This window comes from Haliotis rubra, unplaced genomic scaffold (genome assembly GCF_003918875.1).
Source record: "Haliotis rubra isolate DU_JTF1 unplaced genomic scaffold, ASM391887v1 Scf940, whole genome shotgun sequence".
Taxonomy (NCBI): domain Eukaryota; kingdom Metazoa; phylum Mollusca; class Gastropoda; order Lepetellida; family Haliotidae; genus Haliotis; species Haliotis rubra.
The window spans coordinates 251,106-273,873 of NW_025767680.1; the positions used below are offsets into that span (position 1 = coordinate 251,106).

General features: G+C 41.2%; 3 protein-coding genes across 3 annotated transcripts; 1 reads left to right on the forward strand and 2 right to left on the reverse strand.

The window, feature by feature from the left end:
• Window positions 1-3,256: 3,256 nt before the first annotated feature.
• On the reverse strand, window positions 3,257-3,883 carry LOC124264768. The gene has a single exon (XM_046699547.1). It carries the CDS (start codon window positions 3,881-3,883, stop codon window positions 3,257-3,259), a length of 627 nt encoding a protein of 208 aa, XP_046555503.1.
• Window positions 3,882-7,993, forward strand: LOC124264769 (extensin-like). The gene is made up of 4 exons (XM_046699549.1): window positions 3,882-3,938; window positions 4,492-4,516; window positions 4,645-4,705; window positions 6,334-7,993. The coding sequence occupies exons 1-4, from the start codon at window positions 3,882-3,884 to the stop codon at window positions 7,991-7,993; spliced, it is 1,803 nt and encodes a 600-aa protein (XP_046555505.1).
• Window positions 7,906-22,762, reverse strand: LOC124264767. Its single transcript, XM_046699546.1, has 5 exons — window positions 22,728-22,762; window positions 22,403-22,453; window positions 9,875-10,087; window positions 9,367-9,597; window positions 7,906-9,107 (listed from the first exon to the last, which is right to left on the reverse strand). The coding sequence occupies exons 3-5, from the start codon at window positions 10,056-10,058 to the stop codon at window positions 8,851-8,853; spliced, it is 672 nt and encodes a 223-aa protein (XP_046555502.1). The 5' UTR covers window positions 10,059-10,087; window positions 22,403-22,453; window positions 22,728-22,762; the 3' UTR covers window positions 7,906-8,850.
• Between the last annotated feature and the right edge of the window lie 6 nt (window positions 22,763-22,768).

The window sequence follows — 22,768 nt, forward strand, 5'->3', positions numbered from 1 at the left end:
AGCCTGGGACTAAAGAGTGCGACCACTAACACGTGGGTGCTTCATGTATGTTCCATCGGGCCTACGTCTGGTGAGCTCTGCAGCCAGTCCATATGTGTAATATCAGTATTGTTGATCTGGATATTCATGGTTTGTGCAAACTGCTCAGTGTATACATTGTAAATGGAAGGTCAAAATCAGATATACAAAATCTACTTTCTTCACACGGGCTGTGAGACTATTTCATGGCAGTTCCCATCAAGTTGTCAATTCATGATAAAGTTTTAAGATTAGAGTGTGAAAGTATAGATGAACGATATGTAAAATTACGTTTCCTACCAAGCTATCAGTTTCCATTTGAATGTGAGTATATTTCGCAATAGTCGCATTGTCATCTATGTAATACAACCAGAACACTAATGTTTCACGAGTTGATATTATTACTGGCATGGATCAGAATATAGACAGTGTTGTACGGACACTAACTGATGATATATTATCCTATGGATTAAATGCAGGCAAATAGATTCCAGCCATCTTGTTTGACAAAGACTGTGCAAAGTTAATACGGATGCAATATATGCGTTTAGGTAAATCCAGAAAATGTAAATGCATTAAAGTAATGAGCGACTATAGTGAGTGTGTGGGTATGGTTTTACACCGTTTTAGACAATATTCCAGCAATGTCATAATAGAATCTGGTTTCACGTAGTGTACCCATGGAGGGAATCGAACCCGGGTTTTCAGCGTGACACATGAACCACTAAGTTACCCCAGTGCTCCACTCTAATGAGGAACTGTGGCTTTACCTACGTACAGTAGCTCAGTACGGTCACTGGGTGACATGTCCAGTTACCTGAGAGGAACTGTATGTGGAAGAAACAGACAAACCAAAGGTGAGGACAAAAAAAACAACAAATTATGTGGTTATAACCACCTCAGTGTATTAATGAAATCTATGAAAGGCTTGAAACACTGTCACTAAATTACAAATACCTGACCCTATTCTTACACAAGTGTGTTTTAGGGACATTTATTGCGTCTCAGTTTTACATGTTGATATGATAGATATGCAACTGACACTTGGAATCAGATTTTACATTCAAAGACAGAAACGGTTGTTTATTAATAGTTGACGTTAAAACATATTGTATGACGACATTTCAATTGTAGTGATATTATTTATCGTCTTCCCTCTTCAACGCGGACCCCTATTTGGACGTATTAACGTATAGTAGCTTGTCAGAATCTGTGGTCCTGTTTATATAGATCAAATACAAATATACTCATGCCAATAATGGTTGTCACCCCTTCCTCCTCCCCACACCGCACACCTCCACCCCCTCTCCAGTTAAAATATTGAAGGGGGTGACAACCATTATTGGCATGAGTATATTACACAATTGCTGAGAAGATAAATGACCACTACATTATAGAATATAATATCATGCAAGGTAGATCGCTCCTAATGTTCGAATATAGATAGCGCATCTTATTGCATCAACGTGTGATGATACCATTGTAGAAAAGGACACATTTTCTCAGACAGAATATTAATATAATCCAGTGTATAACTTATGGTATTTCATAATTCGTATACGTCCTACCAAACATCTGACGCAATTCAATGAGGAGGAGGATTATCACAAGAAATAATTGTGGAAGATTTATATATTGTGTGTGACGATCTTGTCGTTCTTTAGACTTGAGGCGACAGTCAGACGACTGTGTTACATATTATCTAATGGAAACTTTTGATAAAGTCAGTTGACCCCAGTGTAGACGAAAAATAATGAACGAAGAGCTCGTACAATACCTCCAACTTACAGTTGCCTAAGCTGCAAAGACCACCCAAGCGTTTGACACTTTAGTTACCTTCTTCGTATCAGAAAGCTGAATGTAAGGAGATTGGCCTTGCTCACTGTTGCATCCGGGTCGACAGATGGAGGTTCATAGTTCCAGGTTCAAGACTAGCTGTTCCCTTTCAGGGCGTAGAAAAGTTGGTTCCAAGTAGTCTGTGCACGGCGTGACCTGCGTCCATGTATCTGCCTTGTGCAGACACGATGCATATGTGAAATCAAATGACCCTGGAATAGGGACCAGTCCACTCCTGTACTATTTGGGGTGTATTATAGTATATTGTTTGTTCTGTCGCATGTTTACTGCCGACATGTGTGCTGCTATTTACCATCCAGAATAACATGCAACGCCTGTCACGATCATGTTCTTCACCTGAACACCCTGCAGGTATATAGCTCAACTGAGCTAATGAAAGAATAGCATACCTTATTTTTTACAGCACTTAGGTGTGCATTTTACCAATCATCTTTCATGGGAAGTACACACATCACAGGCAGCTATACAAGCAAAGAAAATATGAATAGGTATAACACAATATATACACATTTTAGGCGACTTGTAACACGTGACCTGATTGGATAGAAAGAATGGTGATAATTCGTGTTGCGATTTTTGCTGCCTGGGGATTTTACGAGAACCGGGAAATATGGCCTTATTATAACAGAGGTTACGCGGGAAGATATGACTTGAATAACCTATGTGGGAAGAGAATGCATGCAAGCTAATCGCTCCTAATGTTCTAATATAGAAAACGCTTTTTTTAAGTCAAAGTGTGATGATAACATTGTACAAGAAGACACATTACCTCATACGTGATATTAATACAATTCCAGTGTATAACCTATGGTATTTCATAATTCGTATACGTCCTACCAAACATCTGACGCAATTCAATGAGAGGAGGATAATTATCACAAGAAATAATTGTGGAAGATTTATATATTGTGTGTGACGATCTTGTTGTTCTTTAGACTTGAGGCGACAGTCAGACGACTGTGTTACATATTATCTAATGGAAACTTTTGATAAATTCAGTTGTCCCAAGTGTAGGCGAAAATAATGAACGAAGAGCTCGTACAAATACATTCAACTTACAGCTGCCTAAGCTGCAAAGACCACCCAAGCATTTGACATTACGTTACCTTCTTCGTATCAGAAAGCTGAATGTAAGGAGATTGACCTTGCCCACTGTTGCATCCGGGTCGACAGATGGAGGTTCATAGTTCCAGGTTCAAGACTAGCTGTTCCCTTCAGGGTGTAGCATGGGGAGGTTGTGTAGCTGATGGGACACCATGGAGATGTAGCCGATGACTGATAGGCACATGGGGGAGTTGTGTTGCTGATAGGGCACACTGGGGAGGTTTGTGTTGCTGATAGGGCACCATGGGGAAATTGTGTTGTTGATAGGGCACCATAATCATGGAGGTTGTGTTGCTGATAGTGCACCATGGGGACGTTGTGTTGTTGATAGGGCACCATGCGGGAGGTTGAGGCTGCTGGATAGGGCACCATATGGAGGTGTGTTGCTGAGTGGTAGGGGCATCATATGGGAGGTTGTGTTGCTGATAGAGGCACCATGGGGAGGTTGTGCTGCTGGTAGGGGTTCCATATGCACGTTGTGTTGTTGATAGGGCACCATGGGGAGGTTGTGTTGCTGAAAGGTCACCATGGGCGGTTGTGTTGTTGATAGGGCACCATGGGGGAGGATAGAGGGCACCATGTTAAGTTGCTGGAAGGTAACCATATAGAGGTTGTGTTGCTGGTAGGGCACCATAGGGAGGTTGTGTTGCTGATAGGGCACCCTTGGGGAGTTGTGTAGTTGATAGGGCATCATATGGAGGTTGTGTTTTTGGTAGGGCACCATAGGGAGGTTAAGTTGCTGGAAGGTAACCATATAGAGGTTGTGTTGCTGGTAGGGCACCATCGGGAGGTTGTGTTGCTGATAGGGCACCATGGGGAGGTTGTGTTGCTGGTAGGGAACCATAGGGACGTTGTGTTGCTGAAAGGGTACCATTCGGAGGTTGTTTTGCTGGTAGGGCACCATGCTGATAGGGGGAGGCTTGTTGCTGAAAGGGTACCATTCGGAGGTTGTGTTGCTGGTAGGGCACCAAAGGGAGGTTGTGTTTTGCTCGGGAGGTTGTCTAGGGCACCATCCAGTTGGGAGGTTTGGTTCAACAACGTTGACGCAATCAGCGAGAAACAGTTGTGCAGTCATTCTGTGGCTCGTCACGTGTTGTGTCTACCATTCCGACTGATGTAACAGAGCTGTAATTTAGTCCTATTTAGAACGGTAGTATACATGTGTTAACAAACGTTTTGCCCTTTTGTTATTGCATTCCGAATCCTGTGTCTCTCAACATAATCATTGATCTTTGCAGGAATAACAGAGTACATACATTCTGTGGATTTGTCGCAAATATCACCCCAAGTGCTCCACTGTTTTGTTCGTCATCCAGACGGCACTGATGACGTCTTCGAATCGTATTGTGACGTAATTCCGGTATAGAACCGGAGGATTTCGAACATTGTGGTTTTCTAATATAACAAGGCGGTCATAACAGTTAATTCTAAAGGCCTCAGACTTAAAGATAATAATGATATAATGGGTATTAAAGACATTACTTTCGCATGTGGCTCTCTTGCTCTGGCTAGGGAAGTTCCTCATTTGTGACAAAAAGTAGGACGCACATGCTCGATATATCTCTATTTGTTGCTGCTGTCCCACATTTTGACCCAATGTGTTGTCATTTATGAAGACAAACCTAAGCCTTTAGTTCACTAAATCACTGTTAGGCTCTGTTGCAGGTTTCAAGGTTGAACTTCGACCTTCAGTTTTGAAAATCAACACGCCCCCGATGGTCAACCAGTAACACGTGTATACAACCGACACGCGTGCCTCCGCCATGATGGCTCTGCTATGGAGGTGCTATTTACCATTCAGAATAACATGCAAAGCCTTTCACGATCATGTAGTTCACCTGGACACCCTGCCTGTATATAAATTAGTTCAATGTTTATTTGTTGAACTGAACCTACCGAAGAATATTGTACTACAATTTTGCTCTTGAATTTAATGTTATCTTTAAGATCTTGGATTCAAAGGTAATCACGTGAGAATATTTTAACAGCTTAAATTGTTCAATTGTACGTAAGCACGCAGGAAGTGGCCATGCGTCCAATTGAAAGTATAACTGAGAATCCATACGATACAACGTAACGTTTTATTTGCAAATTAATTAACATAAATCACCATAATATAATGATACCTAATTGAGAGGCCAAGGTTTAGATGGTTTAGTATCTAAGCAAAACTCACAATATCATTGATACAAACGTATGACTAAATTGAAAAGGAAACAAGGATTGAATACAGAGTGAGACACATGTGAAGATTGAAGCAAAGTGAAGTATCATTACTGAAGCTACAGGTTACAAGTTACACTGATGGCTTACAAAGTATTGTCAATACAAAGTGATAAAAATACAATAAATCAAAGTAATGGCTCTTCAGTAATCGTCATGAAAAGTTAATTAATGGTAGGAATACTAATTCTTTGTCAAGGCCTATTCTACTCAGTAAGCCATATGTTAGTAAATGTACATTCACGGATATTGGTTATATTATTGAAAGTTGGATATATGGGTTTGCAAATACATATTATAAAAAAAATACATACAAAACAACACACTCATCAAATCAAATCCTTCAACAAATGTAATGAAGATATTTTCAAACTATGTTTTGCACTTCTAGAAGTTGTTCAGAAAATAAGAAAAAAGTATATAATTTTTATGGATGACAGCTTCTGTGTATTGCCTAGTTGACGTCGTCATCACTTCAGCTTGTGTCAGGAGCGTCATTGAGACGTTGGCATATTCAATAAACAAGAAGTTAGGCTAACAATATTGAATATTAAACTGGTATGTAAATAAAAGAATAGAATCCCCCGTTTCCACATTCACTCTCACCCCTCCCATCTATATCCCGTGATCCCGCCTCCCCATTTCCACTTCCACTCTCACCCTCCCCATCTTCTATCCCCATCTTCGCTGTCTCATTTCTACCTCCACTCTTCACCCCTCCCACCTCTATCCCCATCCCTATTCCCCCATTTCCACCTCCACTCTCACCCCTCCCACCTCTATCCCCATCCGCTCCCTCATTTCCAAATCCATTCTCACCCTCTCCCCACTCCTATCCCCTATCCCGCCCCCATTTCCACCTCCTCTCTCACCCCCTCCCCAACTCTATCCCCATCCCGGCTCTCTCATTTCCCCCAACTCCATTCTCGACCCTCCCCACCCTCTATCCCCATCCCACTCCATCATTTCCACCTCCACTCTCACCCTCCCACCTCTATCCCCAATCCTGGTTCCCAATTTCCACCCTCCACTTTCACCCCTCCCCAACTCTATCCCCATCCCGGTTCCCCCATTTCCAACTCCACTCTCATCCCTCCCTCCACTCTATCCCATCCCACTCTCCATTTCCAGCACCTCCACTCTCACCCTCCCCACCTCCTATCCCCATGTTCCCCCATTTCCCACCTTCACTCTCACCCCCTCCCCACCTCTATCCCTCCATCCCTGTTCTCATTTCCACCTCCAATCTCTCACCCTCCCCACCTCTATCCCCATCCCGTCCCCCATTTCCACCTCTCCACTTCATCCTCCCCACCTCGATCCCCATCCCCCCTCCCCCATTTCCACCTCCCTCTCACACCCTCCCCCACCTCTATCCCCCATCCCACTCCCCCATTTCCACCACCTCCCCTCTCATCCCTCCCACCGCTATCCCCATCCCGGGCCCCCATTTCCACCTCCCCTCACCCCTCCCCACCCTCTATCCCCATCCCGGTTCCCCATTTCCACCTTCACTCTCACTCCCCCACCTCTATCCCCTTACTTCCACCTCCTCATTTCCAGTCTCCACCTAACCCCTCCCCCCCACCTCTATCTCCATCCCCTGCCTCCACTCCACCTCCACTCTCACCCCTCCCCCACCTCTATCCCATCCCGGCCCCCCATTTCACTTCCACTCTCACTCCCTCCCCACCTCTATCCCATCCTGCCTCCCCATTTCCACCTCCACTCTCAACCCTCCCACCTCTATCCCCATCCTGCTCCCCCATTTCCACCTCCACTCTCACCCTCCCCAACTTTATCCCCATCCCACATTTCCACCTCCACTCTCACTCTCCTCCCCATCCCTGGTTCCCCTACTTCTATCCTCCCATCTCCCACCTCCACTCTCCCCACCTCTATCCCCCCTCCATTTCCACCCTATCCCTCATCCCCGTTCCCCTATTTCCACCTCACCCCACTCTCACATTTCCCCTCCCCCTCACCTCTATCCCCATCCCACTCCCTCATTTCCACCTTTCTCTCTCACCCCTCCCCACCTCTATCCCCATCCCGGTTCCCCATTTCCCACCTCCACTCTCAACCCTCCCCACCTCTATCCCCATCCCGGTTCCCCCATTTCCACACCTTCACTCTCACCCCTCCCCCACCTCTATCCCCATCCCTGCCTCCCCATTTCCACCTTCACTCTCACCCCTCCCCACCTCTATCCCCATCCTGCTCCCCCATTTCCACCTCCACTCTCACCCCTCCCCACCTCTATCCCCATCCCTGCTCCCTCATTTCCACCTCCACTCTCACCCCTCCCCACCTCTATCCCCATCACGCTCCCCCCCCATTTCCCACTTCCACTCTCACCCCCTCCCCACCTCTATCCCCATCTCGCTCCCCCATTTCCACCTTCACTCTCACCCCTCCCCACCTCTATCCCCATCACGCCTCCCCATTTCCACTTCCACTCTCACCCCTCCCCACCTCTATCCCCATCCCCCTCCCTCATTTCCACCTCCACTCCTCACCCCTCCCCACCTCTATCCCCATCCCGCTCCCTCATTTCCACCTTCACTCTCACCCCCTCCCCACCTCTATCCCCATCCCGCTGCCCCCTCATTTCCACCTTCACTCTCACCCCTCCCATCTCTATCCCCCATCTCCTGCCTCCCCCATTTCCACTTCCACTCTCACCCCTCCCTACCTCTATCCCCATCCCGCTCCCCCCATTTCCACCTCCACTCTCACCCCTCCCCACCTCTATCCCCACCATGGAGACAAAGAAGAATCGGTGCCATGATCTGCGGATCTTCGTAATTAAGATTAAATATTTAAACGTTTTGATTCTACAGACACATCAAGATAACGTGTCTACAGAGCCTCCTGTAGTTACAGCACTATATGAAGAAAGGCAGGATGGCTCAATTACTATTAATCAAAAGGTCAAATACATGAAAAACAATGTTTCTGAATGAACTTATAGCCAACAATTAAATGTATGCTCTTAAACCAAGTAGTCGTTATAGGGAGGACATGATATATTACAATGTTTTAAAATATCACCATGAAATCCATAAGAAACAAAACAAGATATCATGACGTGAAGAAACATCATGTAAAATTCACGAAATTCACTCAGTCAGCTAGTTTACTTTACAAGGATGCGTGCAGTCCCATACTGCAGGGTTATAGAATGTAAGAGTAGGATATTACTGTAACACTTTCAGCTGTATTGTTCCAAATGTTTGCATACTAGCCACAAACAACTAATTCTGGTCGAAATCCTCTCTGACGAAGAAATATCACTTGTCATTGGTAAAAAGGATGTGAAATTGAAGTATCATTAGACGAGAAGACGTTGACTTGATTTTTCGCAAACATTACGCATCTGTTTTACTTCTTATGGCACTTTGTCTGAGAGTATGATTGAATGAATGCTTTCCTCCGATACAAAGTCGTTTACAAGATTAATTTGTAGGATAGTAAAGTCTGTGCATTCTGAAATCATAAATTACATGGCATTACGTCTATTTGTGAATCGCTTTTTCTAGTTTCGGGTTTGACATACAGATCTTTCCTACAGTTCTACCAGAATGTATTGATGTATTGTGATAGACTCCTAATTACTGGCACTTTAATTCACGTAAATAACCCCCATTAGTTGAACTGATCTGTCAGATCACAAGTGATGTTGTGGGAGCAGGTAGATATGGCGTAGCTAACCCAGCCGGTGGCTGTTGTCGTTGCTGTAGATGGTGACAAGAGACACGGTGGATCGCCAGAGGGATTGAAGCTGAAACCGAGGCAAGGTTGGGTCTTGTGACACTTGATACCACAGTCAGTGGCTGATATGGCTTTCACTGAGGTCGCGGGTGTGGTCAGCTTCTTGTTCAGACTCTTGTCGTACTTAGCAGCTAAAATACAGAAAATAGAAATATCCTAGAAGTGACTCAATGAAGGAGATTAACAGCAGAAGTGGTTGGTGTTATGAAGCACGGTAACATTGATTCTCACATATAGGGGAAAGAATAGCACAAGAGTCATTGGTCTTCGCTTGATAGGTTGTGAGTGCGTGAGTAGCAAATATCAGTTTCTATCCGATGTATATAGATTTTAATGAGCGTGAGGTCAGGAGGTTGAACTGTAGATCGAGGAATGTTCACAAGGACTTACCGTTTTTACTTCTGGGAGTGCCCTCCACCTCCACTTCACGTACAGCCAGGTAGTCTTTGATGTTTCTCCACACCCTCACGAATCTCACAGGCTGCTCATGGGAACAGTTGAAGGTCAAGGTTATTCCACCTTTAAGCATTGCATATGCCGGCCACTGACCACACCAGGTCACGTCGTCATCCAGGCAATCAACGTCTACTGACGACACACCGATGTATGCATAGCTGGTATCTGTTGTTGGAAAGTTGAGGGAATATTACTTGTGTGCAGTAAAACTATATACATGGTTAATGAATCAGTTGAACGGAACAATTTGTTTACGACGTGCTGTTTAACACATAGCCACATAGCGGGAACGATCATTGCGTTCTACATAAATATAGCGGATTGTTTGGTACGATGGGTTTGATAATACATTACTTCGCAGATGTTTCTTCATGCATTCGACATCTACGATAGAATTGAAGAATAGTTTGTTTGGGTTTTGAAAAATGTAAAGGTTACTGACGGCGATAATAACTTGTGACCGTGATGTTGTGTACGGTGTAGAACCCTTGTAGGTCTCCCTGCCAGTATGGGTGTAGTTGGTACTGACTAGCCGCTGATTCCCCGGACCTGTTTCCATCATTGGCATTGCCGGATTGGTAGCGTGCAGAGTGATTTGAACTCAGGCGCGTTGGTTTACCCAGCATGATATTTGCTGCCTTGACATGAAGCCCATCTGCAGGAATGCAATTGTTATAATTTGTACGTATTTGGAAACACAAGTAACAACACACGTTCTTTATTAGTAGCTGTAAAATAGGAACAAGCAGTAATAACCAACACTGGTGACTTAAACACCTAGTAAAACAGAGCTTCCGTCACTGACGTATATGACTGAGACAATAGGTATGGATTGACACTGCTGTCTCTTATGGAAAGAAATCTTGCTTTGTCAAGCTTTATGTAAGATATTAAGGCTGAGCGTCATATCGGATTTGATGAAGGAAATGTATAATACTTCATAACTTGAACATTGTTAAAAAGGCAGTTGAGAGGCATACATGTTATGGGAACCGCACTGGAATATTCGTCGTTGAATATACATTTACGTGTACATAAGCACATACAACAGGCTGGAAAAGGGGCACATAGACGGTCATTAGTTCTTTTCAGAAGGGGTTCTAATTCTTATAAAACACTATTCATAAGACGGATAGGTGATGGCGATTGTAATTACCTACAGAACAAAAGGCTCTGCACTGGCAATATACCCGTAACTTCAAGGTCAACAGGGTGCCATTGTACAAAGCGATCTTAGCGCTAAGGTGCTCGTAACTCCCATACCTTAATATAAACCTAAGGTAGTCTTAACGCTAAGGTTGTTTTGTACAACGGCACCCTGGTCACAAGAACATGGCTACTCACTACTAGGACACTTGCAACCAGAGGTCATTAGTGATAACGTGCAATAAAATATTGACATATTCGTAAATAGTGAATGTTCAGTGACATGAACAGAAACCCCTTTGTTCATTCTGAACCTTTAAACGGACTTACATTCTAACATCTGGTATTTTGTACTTTTGAAGTATACAATCTCACGCAGTGCACATAGATAAGTGTGTTGTCCTTTATTGTCATATATAATCCCTATGTAACTTACCGACAACTGATTTAGACGATAACTAACGAGTGAAGGGGAATGGGTTATAATAATTACGTAATTCTTGAGCCGTCGCGAGAAAATTACATAATTAAAATAACGCGGGAAAGATAACCTGTCATTCCGAGTCATGAGTTGGTTATTGATTTTTTACCAATATCAGTTTTCGATCTAAAATATCCTAAATGAAAACAGCAATTTCTCTCTAAAGAAGCCGCGATGTGGGAAATCCTATATCCCTACGTGTGATGCGGCTTTATTTCCAATAATTTCGTCACATTAACGCTATTTTAAAAGGGTGCATTACGCGAGACTAAATAGTCCATTAGAAACGTGTTTTTCCAAACTAACTTAACTGGATAGTTTCTTAAATAATAATACATATGTGTTGTCTGTACTTGAAAGCTTGAACTGTGTATTAATAATTGCAAACAAAACCGTATTTTATCAAATTTGTGTGTGAGTAGTTCGTTTGGAGGCGGGACGTGACAGTCTCAGGCACAACACTGATGCGAAACCTCGCCTTGTTTAGCCTTCACAACAAATACACTGAACGTCTTCATTGGCTGAAAAATATCTACAACTTTTCCTAAAATGGTGCCATCAACCATCAGTTTGTCATTCACATTTATTGGAGATAGCAAAGATGCCAGGTTTGTTTGCATCGACAACAGAGGAAGGATGGTTCGTGACCTCACAAGGTGACTCTGTGACCACTTTCCCATATGGGTAATAAAGCATATTTTCTAATAAGAACAATGTAACCGAAAATAACCACTAGGGTTATTCCTCCCTCCAACAGACGCTCGCACACGAACGAAAACTCATTCTCAAACATAAACCTACACACACTCATATACACACGCACCCAAACTCATTCTCACACACATACCTACACACACTCACACACTTTCACACACGCCAGCAAACTCATTCTCAAACACGTACCTACACACACTCACACACATTCACTCACGCAAGCACACTCATTCCCACACATATACCTACAATCATACACTCACGCAGAAAAACTCATTCTCACACACATACACACTCATACACACATACACACATACACAAACTCATTCTCACTCACATACCTACACAATCATACACACATACACACAAACCCATTCTCACACGCATACCTACACACTCATACACACGAACTCATTCTCACACGCATACCTACACACATTCATACACATGCGCACACACATACCTACACACACTCATACACACATACACACATACACAGAAACCCATTCTCACACATATACCTACACACATACACACACAGACAAACAAACTCATTCTCACACACATACCTAAACACTCTCATACACACACAAACGCACACATACCTAAACACTCTCATACACACACAAACGCACACAAACTCAAACACATACCTACACACACTCATACACACATGTTTTTATAAAACAGTGAGTTTACATTGAAAAAGAGGAGTCAGAGTTAAAATTTGATTAATGTGGGCAGAATGTCAGCCAGATCTGACAAGTTTGTTCTACATACCTCGCACCAATATACAACTGAGGGTGAACACCAGGTCTGGAATAGACAGCAGCATCCTTCACTCGTCTCCTGGTTGTGTCTGAATGTTCCTGTTTATTATCAAATAACGCGGTAAGATGATTGGCTTGGATCCTTTGACGGGGGCCAATGATTTACCTTGCAGTCACAGGCTTCAGTGAATATATCTACTGCAATGAAGACGATGGATTATCTACAAATTGGTTTACAGAAGTAGTTCCAGGAAGACTATTGAACACGTGACGTGCTTCTATTCATATGCGGAGAATAAATGTGTGCTTCATTGTAGCCTGCCTAGATTATGCTCAGTCTGAGGGATTTAAGCTTAAAATAATAAATAACCAACAGCGGACTCAAGAAAATTAAGCTTTTATAAAATTGTTTTCGTCACGGTATAGCTGAGACATTGCTGATGTGACGTTAAATATTAACCCACTCACTCACTAAGCTCTTATAAATAAGGATACTCCTCTCAATGAAATAACTCAAGAAATATTTTCTTGAATAGAACGTAATAAGAATTTGTCTGCTGAATTAGAATAACGCTGAGTCAGTGAAAATAGAAACCATGGCTCCGTTTTCAACGCCTTGTTATTTTCAAGCATCTGTGTTGCATTCATAAAGTAACTCATATAAAGTTATCTGTTACATATCAAGCAATATTTCATGTTTGTTTTTCTTTTCAAAGATTTTCACCTTTTCCCCCCAAACAGTGAATTATTATCATATAGCGTAGCTGCTAAATGTATGCTTAATTGTTTCAATCAACGATAGGCACAAGCTGAGAAGTTGAGAAAGAGAACTGTTCTTTCTTGACTGATATTTTTTTCCAGCATAAAATAAGGTAAACTTCAATAGCTTATTACCCTAAGCAATTATGTTTCTAATGGAACGTGTTACAAAATATTATATGACAGATGACATGTTACTTTTCTCTTTCAAGCTGGCATCTAAATTGTGAAAGATACAATTTTATGCAGGAATGTGATCACATGTTTACAGTGATATACCAAATGAGTGTTGACATAAAGACTTATAATAATACATGGTATAATAATGAAATAGACAATAGATACTGTTCAAAGAAACCTATTCTGTGGGTGACACGAGAGTGTGTCTGCACATCCAGCAGCCAGACAGTGAACACATGCAATAATCCCGCACACAATATACATGATAGATTAGATATATCAATCTTACATGATACAGAAAATAGTTACCAAACAAAAACTAATACCAGCATATTGACTAGACATATAGCACATTCATACAAGTTAAAAAGTATTGGCTTTTATTTTGTTTACCATAGGCATATTTATGCCTATTTTGTGTAATGATTAATGTTAGGGTTTAATTTACTACGTATGTAAGAATTAAAATGTATAATAACTGACCTTTGATTCTGACCAAACTGTGACACAGAACTGTACATGAAACACAAAGAGACCCGTGAAGGTCCGGGTTAGAATGTATCTTCAGTAACCCATGCTTGTGGTAAGAGGCGACTAACGGGATCGGTACCGGTAGTCAGGCTCGCTGACTTGGAAGACACATGTCATCGCATTCCAATCGCGCAGACCGATGCTCATGATGTTGATCACTGGATTGTCTGGTCCAGACTCGATTATTTACAGGCCGCCGCCATAGATGGAACATTGCTGAGTGCGGCATAAAACTAAACTCACTCACTCACTCACTCACTCACTGAAACACAAAGACAAGGGGCAGCTGAACTGACAACTAATTGCAACTTAAATACGTAATATCCTGATATAAGATAATGATGATTTGTTATTCATTTATGTACACAATATACAACCACTCGCGCGGTGGGCGAGCTGGTTAAAGCGCCGGCTAGTGATCCAGAGAGGTTGAGGTGTCGGGATCAAGCCAATCTGTGACCGGGGTCTACTCCCATTTGAGAGAACTCCCAGTTGTGAGACTCCCAGTTATGAGACAGTGGAGTAGGTAATTAACAGCGAAAACACACCATACTCCCCTGTCTGATAGAATGGATTCACCCTGGCTAATTACTGATTTGCTATGTAACTGAATCTTGTGGAGGTAACCTAATGAAACTTTATAAGATAAATTGATCAACATACTCAGGTAAATGTCTTTAATAATTAAACACTTTGTGTAGGTAACTTCGTGATCAAAGAGAAATTAATTTACCTACTCAGATTTACTCCGTCTCCGAAACTACAATCTATAGTTTAAGAAATAACTCTGAAATAACTCCGAAAGTTATAGTTGAAATGCTCCTTATGCCAAACCCTTTCTACCCGACACAATAAATTTATGGCATGCCCTACAAATTCCAAAGAGTCATGCAGTCTCAAAGAATTTTAAAACCTAATTACAAAAACAGAAAACAAGATTTATATTGATCTTAATTATGGCTCTTGTTTTTGTCAAATCGTTCACTGCTGCCTCAGGCTCGGATATAGCGACCCAAACGCCGATAAGTATAACAGACATTTAATAGACAGTGCATGTTGCTCTTGTGGATAACAACTACCCGTTATAACCTGGATAATATTTTGAACGGAAACAAAAAATTCACTCCTTGTGTACACCAGAAAATAGTTGAATCCGTCCATGATTATATCACAAAGACACAACTTTCAAATTTTCACAGGGAAATACTGAAATTACCTCAACAACCTTCTCGTGATTGATTTATATTCCTACAATAGCTCGTTAGACACACACAACTGTAAGTCTACAATTATGACTACTTAGCAAATAGGTGTATTTGATGTAATCTGTATATATATATATATATATGTACTTAAAAATATATTTCATTATATATTTTATGTTGCACGGGAGCGGTGTTAACAAAAGCAGTAATACTTCACCAATCCCAATTCATTTTCATAAATAATAATAAAATATGTTTAAACCAAAATGACTTTCAAACTTCATAATAGTCAATAAAAATGCGTTATCATAATCACATATTCTTCTGAATAAATAAAATATTCAATTAACTATTTCTCCTGTTTCAATATAATCTTTGATAATCTATTTCATTAATCAACTCATCAATGAACTATGCCTCCTGTGGGTAGTGGGCTGGGCTGATCCCACTTTCATTGTAGGGATGTGGAAACACCACCTATGTGCACTGAACCATTAATTAATGTGTCTCACAACTGGGAGTTCTCACAAATGGGACGACACCGTGACCGGGTGTAAAAACCTTGGAGTCAACTTTGTGTGCAGACTCTTTCTGTGTCGTCACAACCCCGAGTGTACATTACACAGCCCTGTGCACTTAAAAGAACCCACGAATCCGTTGGTATATGACCAGATGGTGGCCACATGAATACGTGCAAACACTTAGTCGCGGGTACATCAACGTGCAGTGAACCTGCACAGAGTACTACGACTATTTGTTCCAGTCCACCCAGCAGTGAATGTGTACCTCGTTAGGATGAGAAAGTCACAATTAACTCCCAAGGAGGTTCAGATGGATAATACGATATGCCGTTGAGATTGACATCCAATGATCGAGGGAAAAATATACCAGTGCCTTGAGCAAGCACTAGTTGCGAGGATATGTGCACTATATACATATAAATATCCTATGATATTAATATTAGAAGCCATTGCCTATTTATTTTATTTAAACACAACTGCAGTGGCTGTTCAATAGTATGCATATTTTCTCACGACAAGAAATATTAAAATCATCCACAAAACGAGATCCATCAATTGAATCATTTAAAACCTTTGATAAACTGTTGATCTTAACACTTAACAATGTGACAGACAAAATACTGCCTTGTGGGACACCCTGATCCTGTAATGATCAGACAGGGTTGTCCCCACTCGGACTTGAAATTGTCTGTCTTCTAAAAACTCTGATATAAAAAAAGGGTAAACGACCCCTCAAACCAAAATCATGGAGATCTTTCAAAATGCCATACTTCCATGTCGTATCATATGCCTTATCAAAATCGAAAGAAATCGACAAAGAATGTTGTTTATTTAGCATGGAATTTTTTATGAAAGACTAAAATCGTACCAAATGATCGATGGTACTACGATTTTTCCGGAAAGCACATTGAATGTCAGTGATGAGGTTGTTGGATCCAGGTACCAAACTAGACCATTATTAACCATACGTTCCATTGTCTACCAAACACAGCTAGTTAAAGAAATTGGTCTGTAATTAGACGGATCCGTATGATCCCGGCCAGGTTTAGGAATAGGAATGATTATGATATTGCGCCATGATGGTGGGAAAGTCCATACACTGTCAAAGATATTTGATAATGTTTCTAAACATGATTCAGGTAGATGTTTAAGGAGCTGATTACATAACACTGATAATGTATATGGCCCTAGATCCACCCACCAACACTGGTTACAGTAAGGGAGTAGTAGTCGCTGTATTAAACTTCAGGCCGATACTGTTTTGAGGATACGAAGGGAACCTCATTGTTGCACAAGAAATACATATAAGCATTTGCTTTGTACTTAAGTTAAAAAGTGTATATACCTATTTACCCAAGTAAATTTTTAGATTTTTCTAGCAATGGCAAAGTGGTGTTGTTTAGTTTATGGGTTCAAAGAAATCAAATGTGTGTTTTTTAATATCATAGGTAATAGACATCATATTTTTTCATGACATGATTAAATCCAGGCATTAGAAAATCCGAAAAGCCTACACTGCTGGGATACTTTATAAGAACTACCGGGTGATATGTACAAATAACTGCATCTGATTTGCATCCACCCCTCCTAATGTCCCACTGTTTAGGTTGAAGAAATTCTGCCAAGGTGGACAGTAGCCCAGACCCCGCGTACGTTATGGTAGAGGGAGCAGGTACTGACCAGCTTGCAGCTAGGTTTTGTAATTAGACTGTTGGCGAAAACATTAATCGTTACATAGAACTGCATGGGCAATTGGCACAAAAGCGTGAGAACACGAGATCGCGAGATCGCGAGATTGCGACATTTGACAAATCTCACGATCTCGTGTTCTCGCGCTTTTGTGCCAATAACCCCTACATTTCTATGTAACGATTTTCAAAAACTCGAGAACGCGAGAATGCGACTTTGCGAAACTTTATTAATATCGCGATCTCGCGTTCTCGTGCTTTTGTGCCAATTACCCATACAGTTCTATGTAACGATTTTCAAAAACATGAGAACGTGAGAACGCTGACACGCTGAGGTTGCGACACTTGATAAATCTCGCGTTTTTCTGCCAATTACCTATACAGTCATCTTGAACCAGGATCACGGGTAGCTCAGTCTTCTGAGGCGTCGCAATGGAGTTGCGTCCCTTGAGCGTGCTAGAAACCTGTGTTGGTGGGTTTCATTCTACATCGAGCTTACAAGCCGTGATATAACTGAAAGATAAATACTGTTCAAAGTCGTGTTAAGCCAAACTCACTCATCTATTCAGAGCAATGCACGTACCCCAGGCTGTGAATGGGGGTTCATTTCCAGTTTTAGCATGCCGACCGCGTAATACCCCAAAAAGACCTTAAAATATGGTACTTGTTGGTCCCTGCCTGGCGCTCGGCATTAATGGGTACAACAAGGACTGGTCGGCTCGGAGTCAGTATAATGTGTCTGAGTTTTGTATTCATGCTTCACTGCGGCATGGTATCTCAGTGGGCTAGCATTATAAAACCAGCTTCCGTCTGGGCTAGTACAAGCAGCCGGACATAAACAGCTACCGCGACTTCCACAAAAATGGTAGCTGACTTGGTTGGTACTAGAATGTGTACTTTACTAAGAAAGTGTGATCCCAAATATAACATATGTTACACTGTAAACATGTGATCACGGAAGTCCTTTGTGTTATATTGCATCGCGTAATACTTGTACGTGCATTTTTATGCTCTATATTTATTATGATGACATGTTCATCAGATGTTATTTTATGTTATGTATATCGTGTATATTATTGTTATTACAGGGTGTCTTCTTACACCACGATATGGAACTAAACTGATGTCTCACTCATAACCAGTAGTTTGTGGTTAATAACACATTGGAACTCCACTAGTACTATATCGTGGCTGCCACAGGAACACGACTATTAGCGATACAGATGTATTCCTATTTCTTGGAACTTGAAGACAAAATAATAATATAAAGCAGGATGTTTTGTAGTCAGGCGGGAGCAGAAGAAAACATTAGAGGAACACAAATATTATTGGTACAAAGGATTTCTATTTCTTGGTAGTGTGAGACGAAAGAATCATGTAAGACAGAGTGTTTTGTAATCAGGCGGGAGCGGAAGAAAATCTATTAATTAATATTTTATAAACTAGCGAATGTGGTGTCGAGTAAAACATCAGATATGCTCATTTTAGCCGACTGCTACAAATTGGTCTATTAGAATTTTGTTTGAATGAATATGCTAGCCGTATATCATATCGCATCATGGAGAAACTCACTGGTCGGTGATTCTTTCTATAACTGACGGTGTAGTTGTGAATTGATGCGGTTTTAAGCACTATTTTATCACTTATACTCTAGGGGCGTACAAATACATAAATCACTAACTGGCATCGTTATTAATGAAACTCCGTCCTTAAAACTACTCACTTCGAACTTTAATTAACTTAAATCGACCGTTTTGACAACAGTTCACAATTCTCACCCGCGAACGAAATTTCAACCAATCAGAGCGGAGCGTCTCTGTGAAGTCATATGAGGATTAGATCTGAGGGCCGATGCAGAATTCATGTACATTTCAGGGGGTAAATTATCTTGTTTACAGGTTTGTATAAACCTGAAGTCGTGACAACTGTTGTGCAAAATGAAAGCTATATGTTCTCACAATCTACTGTCATTTAACTGTGTCTCCTGCATTTAATTGTGTCTCCTGCTTTGCCTAGTTTCCCAGTTCTGTCAAGATCGCTTTGTGTTGCTAGGCCTTATTTGTATAATGACTGATCCAAATTGATCCCATTTCTGTGTTTTTTACCTCGATGTTTAATCATGTCATGTAAAAATATGACATCTATTACGTATGATATTAAAAACTGACAGTTGATTTATTTGAATCGGTAAACTAAACAACCCTTCTTTGCCATTGCTAGAAGAATCTGAAAATTTAATTAGGTAAATAGGTACATAGAGTTTTAGCACACAGCAAATGCTTATATGTATTTCTTATGTAACAATGAAGTTCTGTTTGTATTCTCAAAACAGTGTCGGCCCATAAGTTTTCACATGCAATATAGCAATTAATACTCCCTTGTTGTAACCCGTGTTAGGTGGTATACACCTACAGGTTATTTGTCATCATTCACTTGATGGTCAGTTAATGAATTTATAACAGGTATAATTAGTGGCAACACCACTTAGATTACCCGACAAAGGTTCCCATGTGGCATTTCTTGTGTCTGGAGTAAATACTCAACATTCTAAACATCGATAAAAGGATTAACCGATAACGCGCTGATTGATTAATTACTTTTATTTAACAGAGCGGATTTGTCAAAAGGTAGTTTTTATGCATGTAGATTTACTAATCTATACTGAATACACTCTGTCGTGTCTGTGTCTGCGGCGTAAAAACAACGTCCTTCTTTCAAAGGATTAACCGCCAATACATTGATTGACAGCACATTATTGACTTACTAAATAAGTGTAAAGAATGGCGGACATTATGCAATCAGTTGCCAGGTGTGCTATCCCGGGTGACCAATGAAACTACACACAAATGTGAAATACCTGAAACGATATATCACTTTTTCGTATACTAGACTGTTCAAAGACACATCACTTGGAACAGCTGCAGATGAATGGCATATCACTCGTTTTTGTGGATATTGATGGATACATTCCTCGAACAAGGTAATAGCCTGACATGGTTCCTATAACTTTAATCTGTTTTTTAGTTTAATATTTGCATTTTGTTTTTATTCATTTGTCGAAGCATTCAAAAGAATCTTTGTTTTCGCCTGGAAGTGTAATGAGACAGACAACATACACTAGGGCGTGAGTGCGAATTATGACTCACATTGGCAAACTATAAAATGCCTAGATATTACAGTCCTGTTATAAATGCACTATAAGTATCAGCAGATTGCCTGCTTTTTATTTAGTTTCAAAATGCATACAAGTATGATAATAAACTAATTAGGATCATAAGACCAAATATAAAGACGTACATTGACTAGTATCTACATACTGGTGAGTGCACGTTAACCACGTGAATGTAACAAGAAATGTATCACGCAGTATTGTCACTTCGACCCCCCACCTTGCTTCCGTTGAAGAAATCGTTATGTTATAAGTTGTGTTATGCAAAATGCTTTTCGTCATGATTCAAATACATATTTAACTACGAGTAGAAATTAGTTTTGATTTCCGTAGTGACACCATCGCCCGACCCCTAGGAGCAATTGACGACAACGCAACGATTCGTCTTCGTTGATGTCGAGAAATCATCAAAATGACGAGCTTGCTACACACTTTATATACAACTAACTGAAAATCGTTCCTCATATGTCGTCACTGCAGTGCTCTGGCGACAGAGTTATGTAACCTGTCTGTGGTCTCGTTGGCGGGCGAGAGTGAAGCAGGCGACTTTTTGGCAACTTTTAATCGTTCGGTACTAATTAACCACAAGATTTATAAGAATGAATTTGGTGTTCCGCATAAGACTAACCACAAATCTTTCATATGTAATAGTTAAAAGAGTACAAAAAAACAAAGTTTATTTGTTCTTTAAGGTAATGTCGATGGACGGAGTTTTTCTTCTTCTTTACATGACTGGACTGCACCAGTTGTTGAGATTTGGGTGGGTCTTTTCAGCTTGGATGTTATACGTGAAGATCCGGGGTAGAATAGGTCGTCAGCAACCCATGCTTGCCACAAAAGGCGACTTCATCATCGGGGTGATTGGGCGATTGATCTGACCACTTGTCACTGGACCAAGGTGACTGCCGAGTTGAAGTCTAGTGTGCCCGGGTCTTCCCCCGTCATGGTGACAGTTCCTGATTGGCGCTGGCCTCGACTTAGGCTCCAGGTGAGCTCGTCTACTTGAACACTCTCCCGCTCAGCGATGGCTGTCAGTCACTCAGAAAAATATTGGATGAGCTCTCCAAAGGGTTTCAAGCTTACTGGGAGGCCTTCTGTGACGTTGTATCTGGGCGGGTGTAGTTTCATTAAGACATACAGAGTGGACGCCATGTTCCCCGAGTCCGTCTGAATGTCAAATTTTTCGGTGAACTGAGGATGTATTTTAGCCAATTGCTTCTCCTGTCCTCTTTTCGCTACCATGCCCTGCTTTTCAAAGGCAGCTGGTGACGCGGCATGACAGATATAGCGTCGAGATAAAAACAAACAAACATGGCTTCTCAAGCCGCTTTCAGTAGTGAGCATGAGCATCCTGCGACGACATAAGTTTGCCACATATCAAACAATCTTTAGTGCCCGGTGGACTAGTTGAATGCATGTACGTCCTTTAAATTGCCCAATCTTAGGATTGAATAATTAGAATATATACACCTGGACACTTTACCTGAGAATTTTACAGAGACATGTAAAACAAAAGTGTGGCACGTACAGGGGAGGTAACTCCAGCGGATTTTTCCATGGAATATCCATGGAAATGGATGACATATGTATATTTGGATTGTATAATTTCTGATAAAATTCGTCATTCGTCAATGGCACCACAATTCTTTCAAGTTATATTATAGAGGATTTTGTAACGCTGGATTCACATGGACAATGTCCCATTTATAAATGTCTTAAGTATCACACTCCCATTTGCTGGCTTGGTGACAGCAGAATTCGTTCACTATGACTAAAATCAAGATTAATATTTGCAGAAAAACTTACCAATACGGGAACGAGGACAGACAACTGACGAATCAGTAACTGCAGTTCGATCTGAAAGTTAATCAAAAGGAGGAATAGATTCATTGTTCTGGAGCTGACATGTATATGTAGCATTTTCTCCAATGTCAAAGACTGTAAGGTATATTTTGTTACATGGAACCCGATAGTAAAATAGCTCATGTGTATAAATGTTTAGGAGGGAGTGTTCACTCATTACCACAAGGCCAGCGTTCCATTCTCCATATAGATGTTCAAAAGCGTCCAATAACAATGCCTAATGCAATCAACAAATTTTCCCACTTGAATTTAACCAACAAAAACTCACCATATATTCCACTCGTCACTGTGTCGCTGCCCACGTCCAAT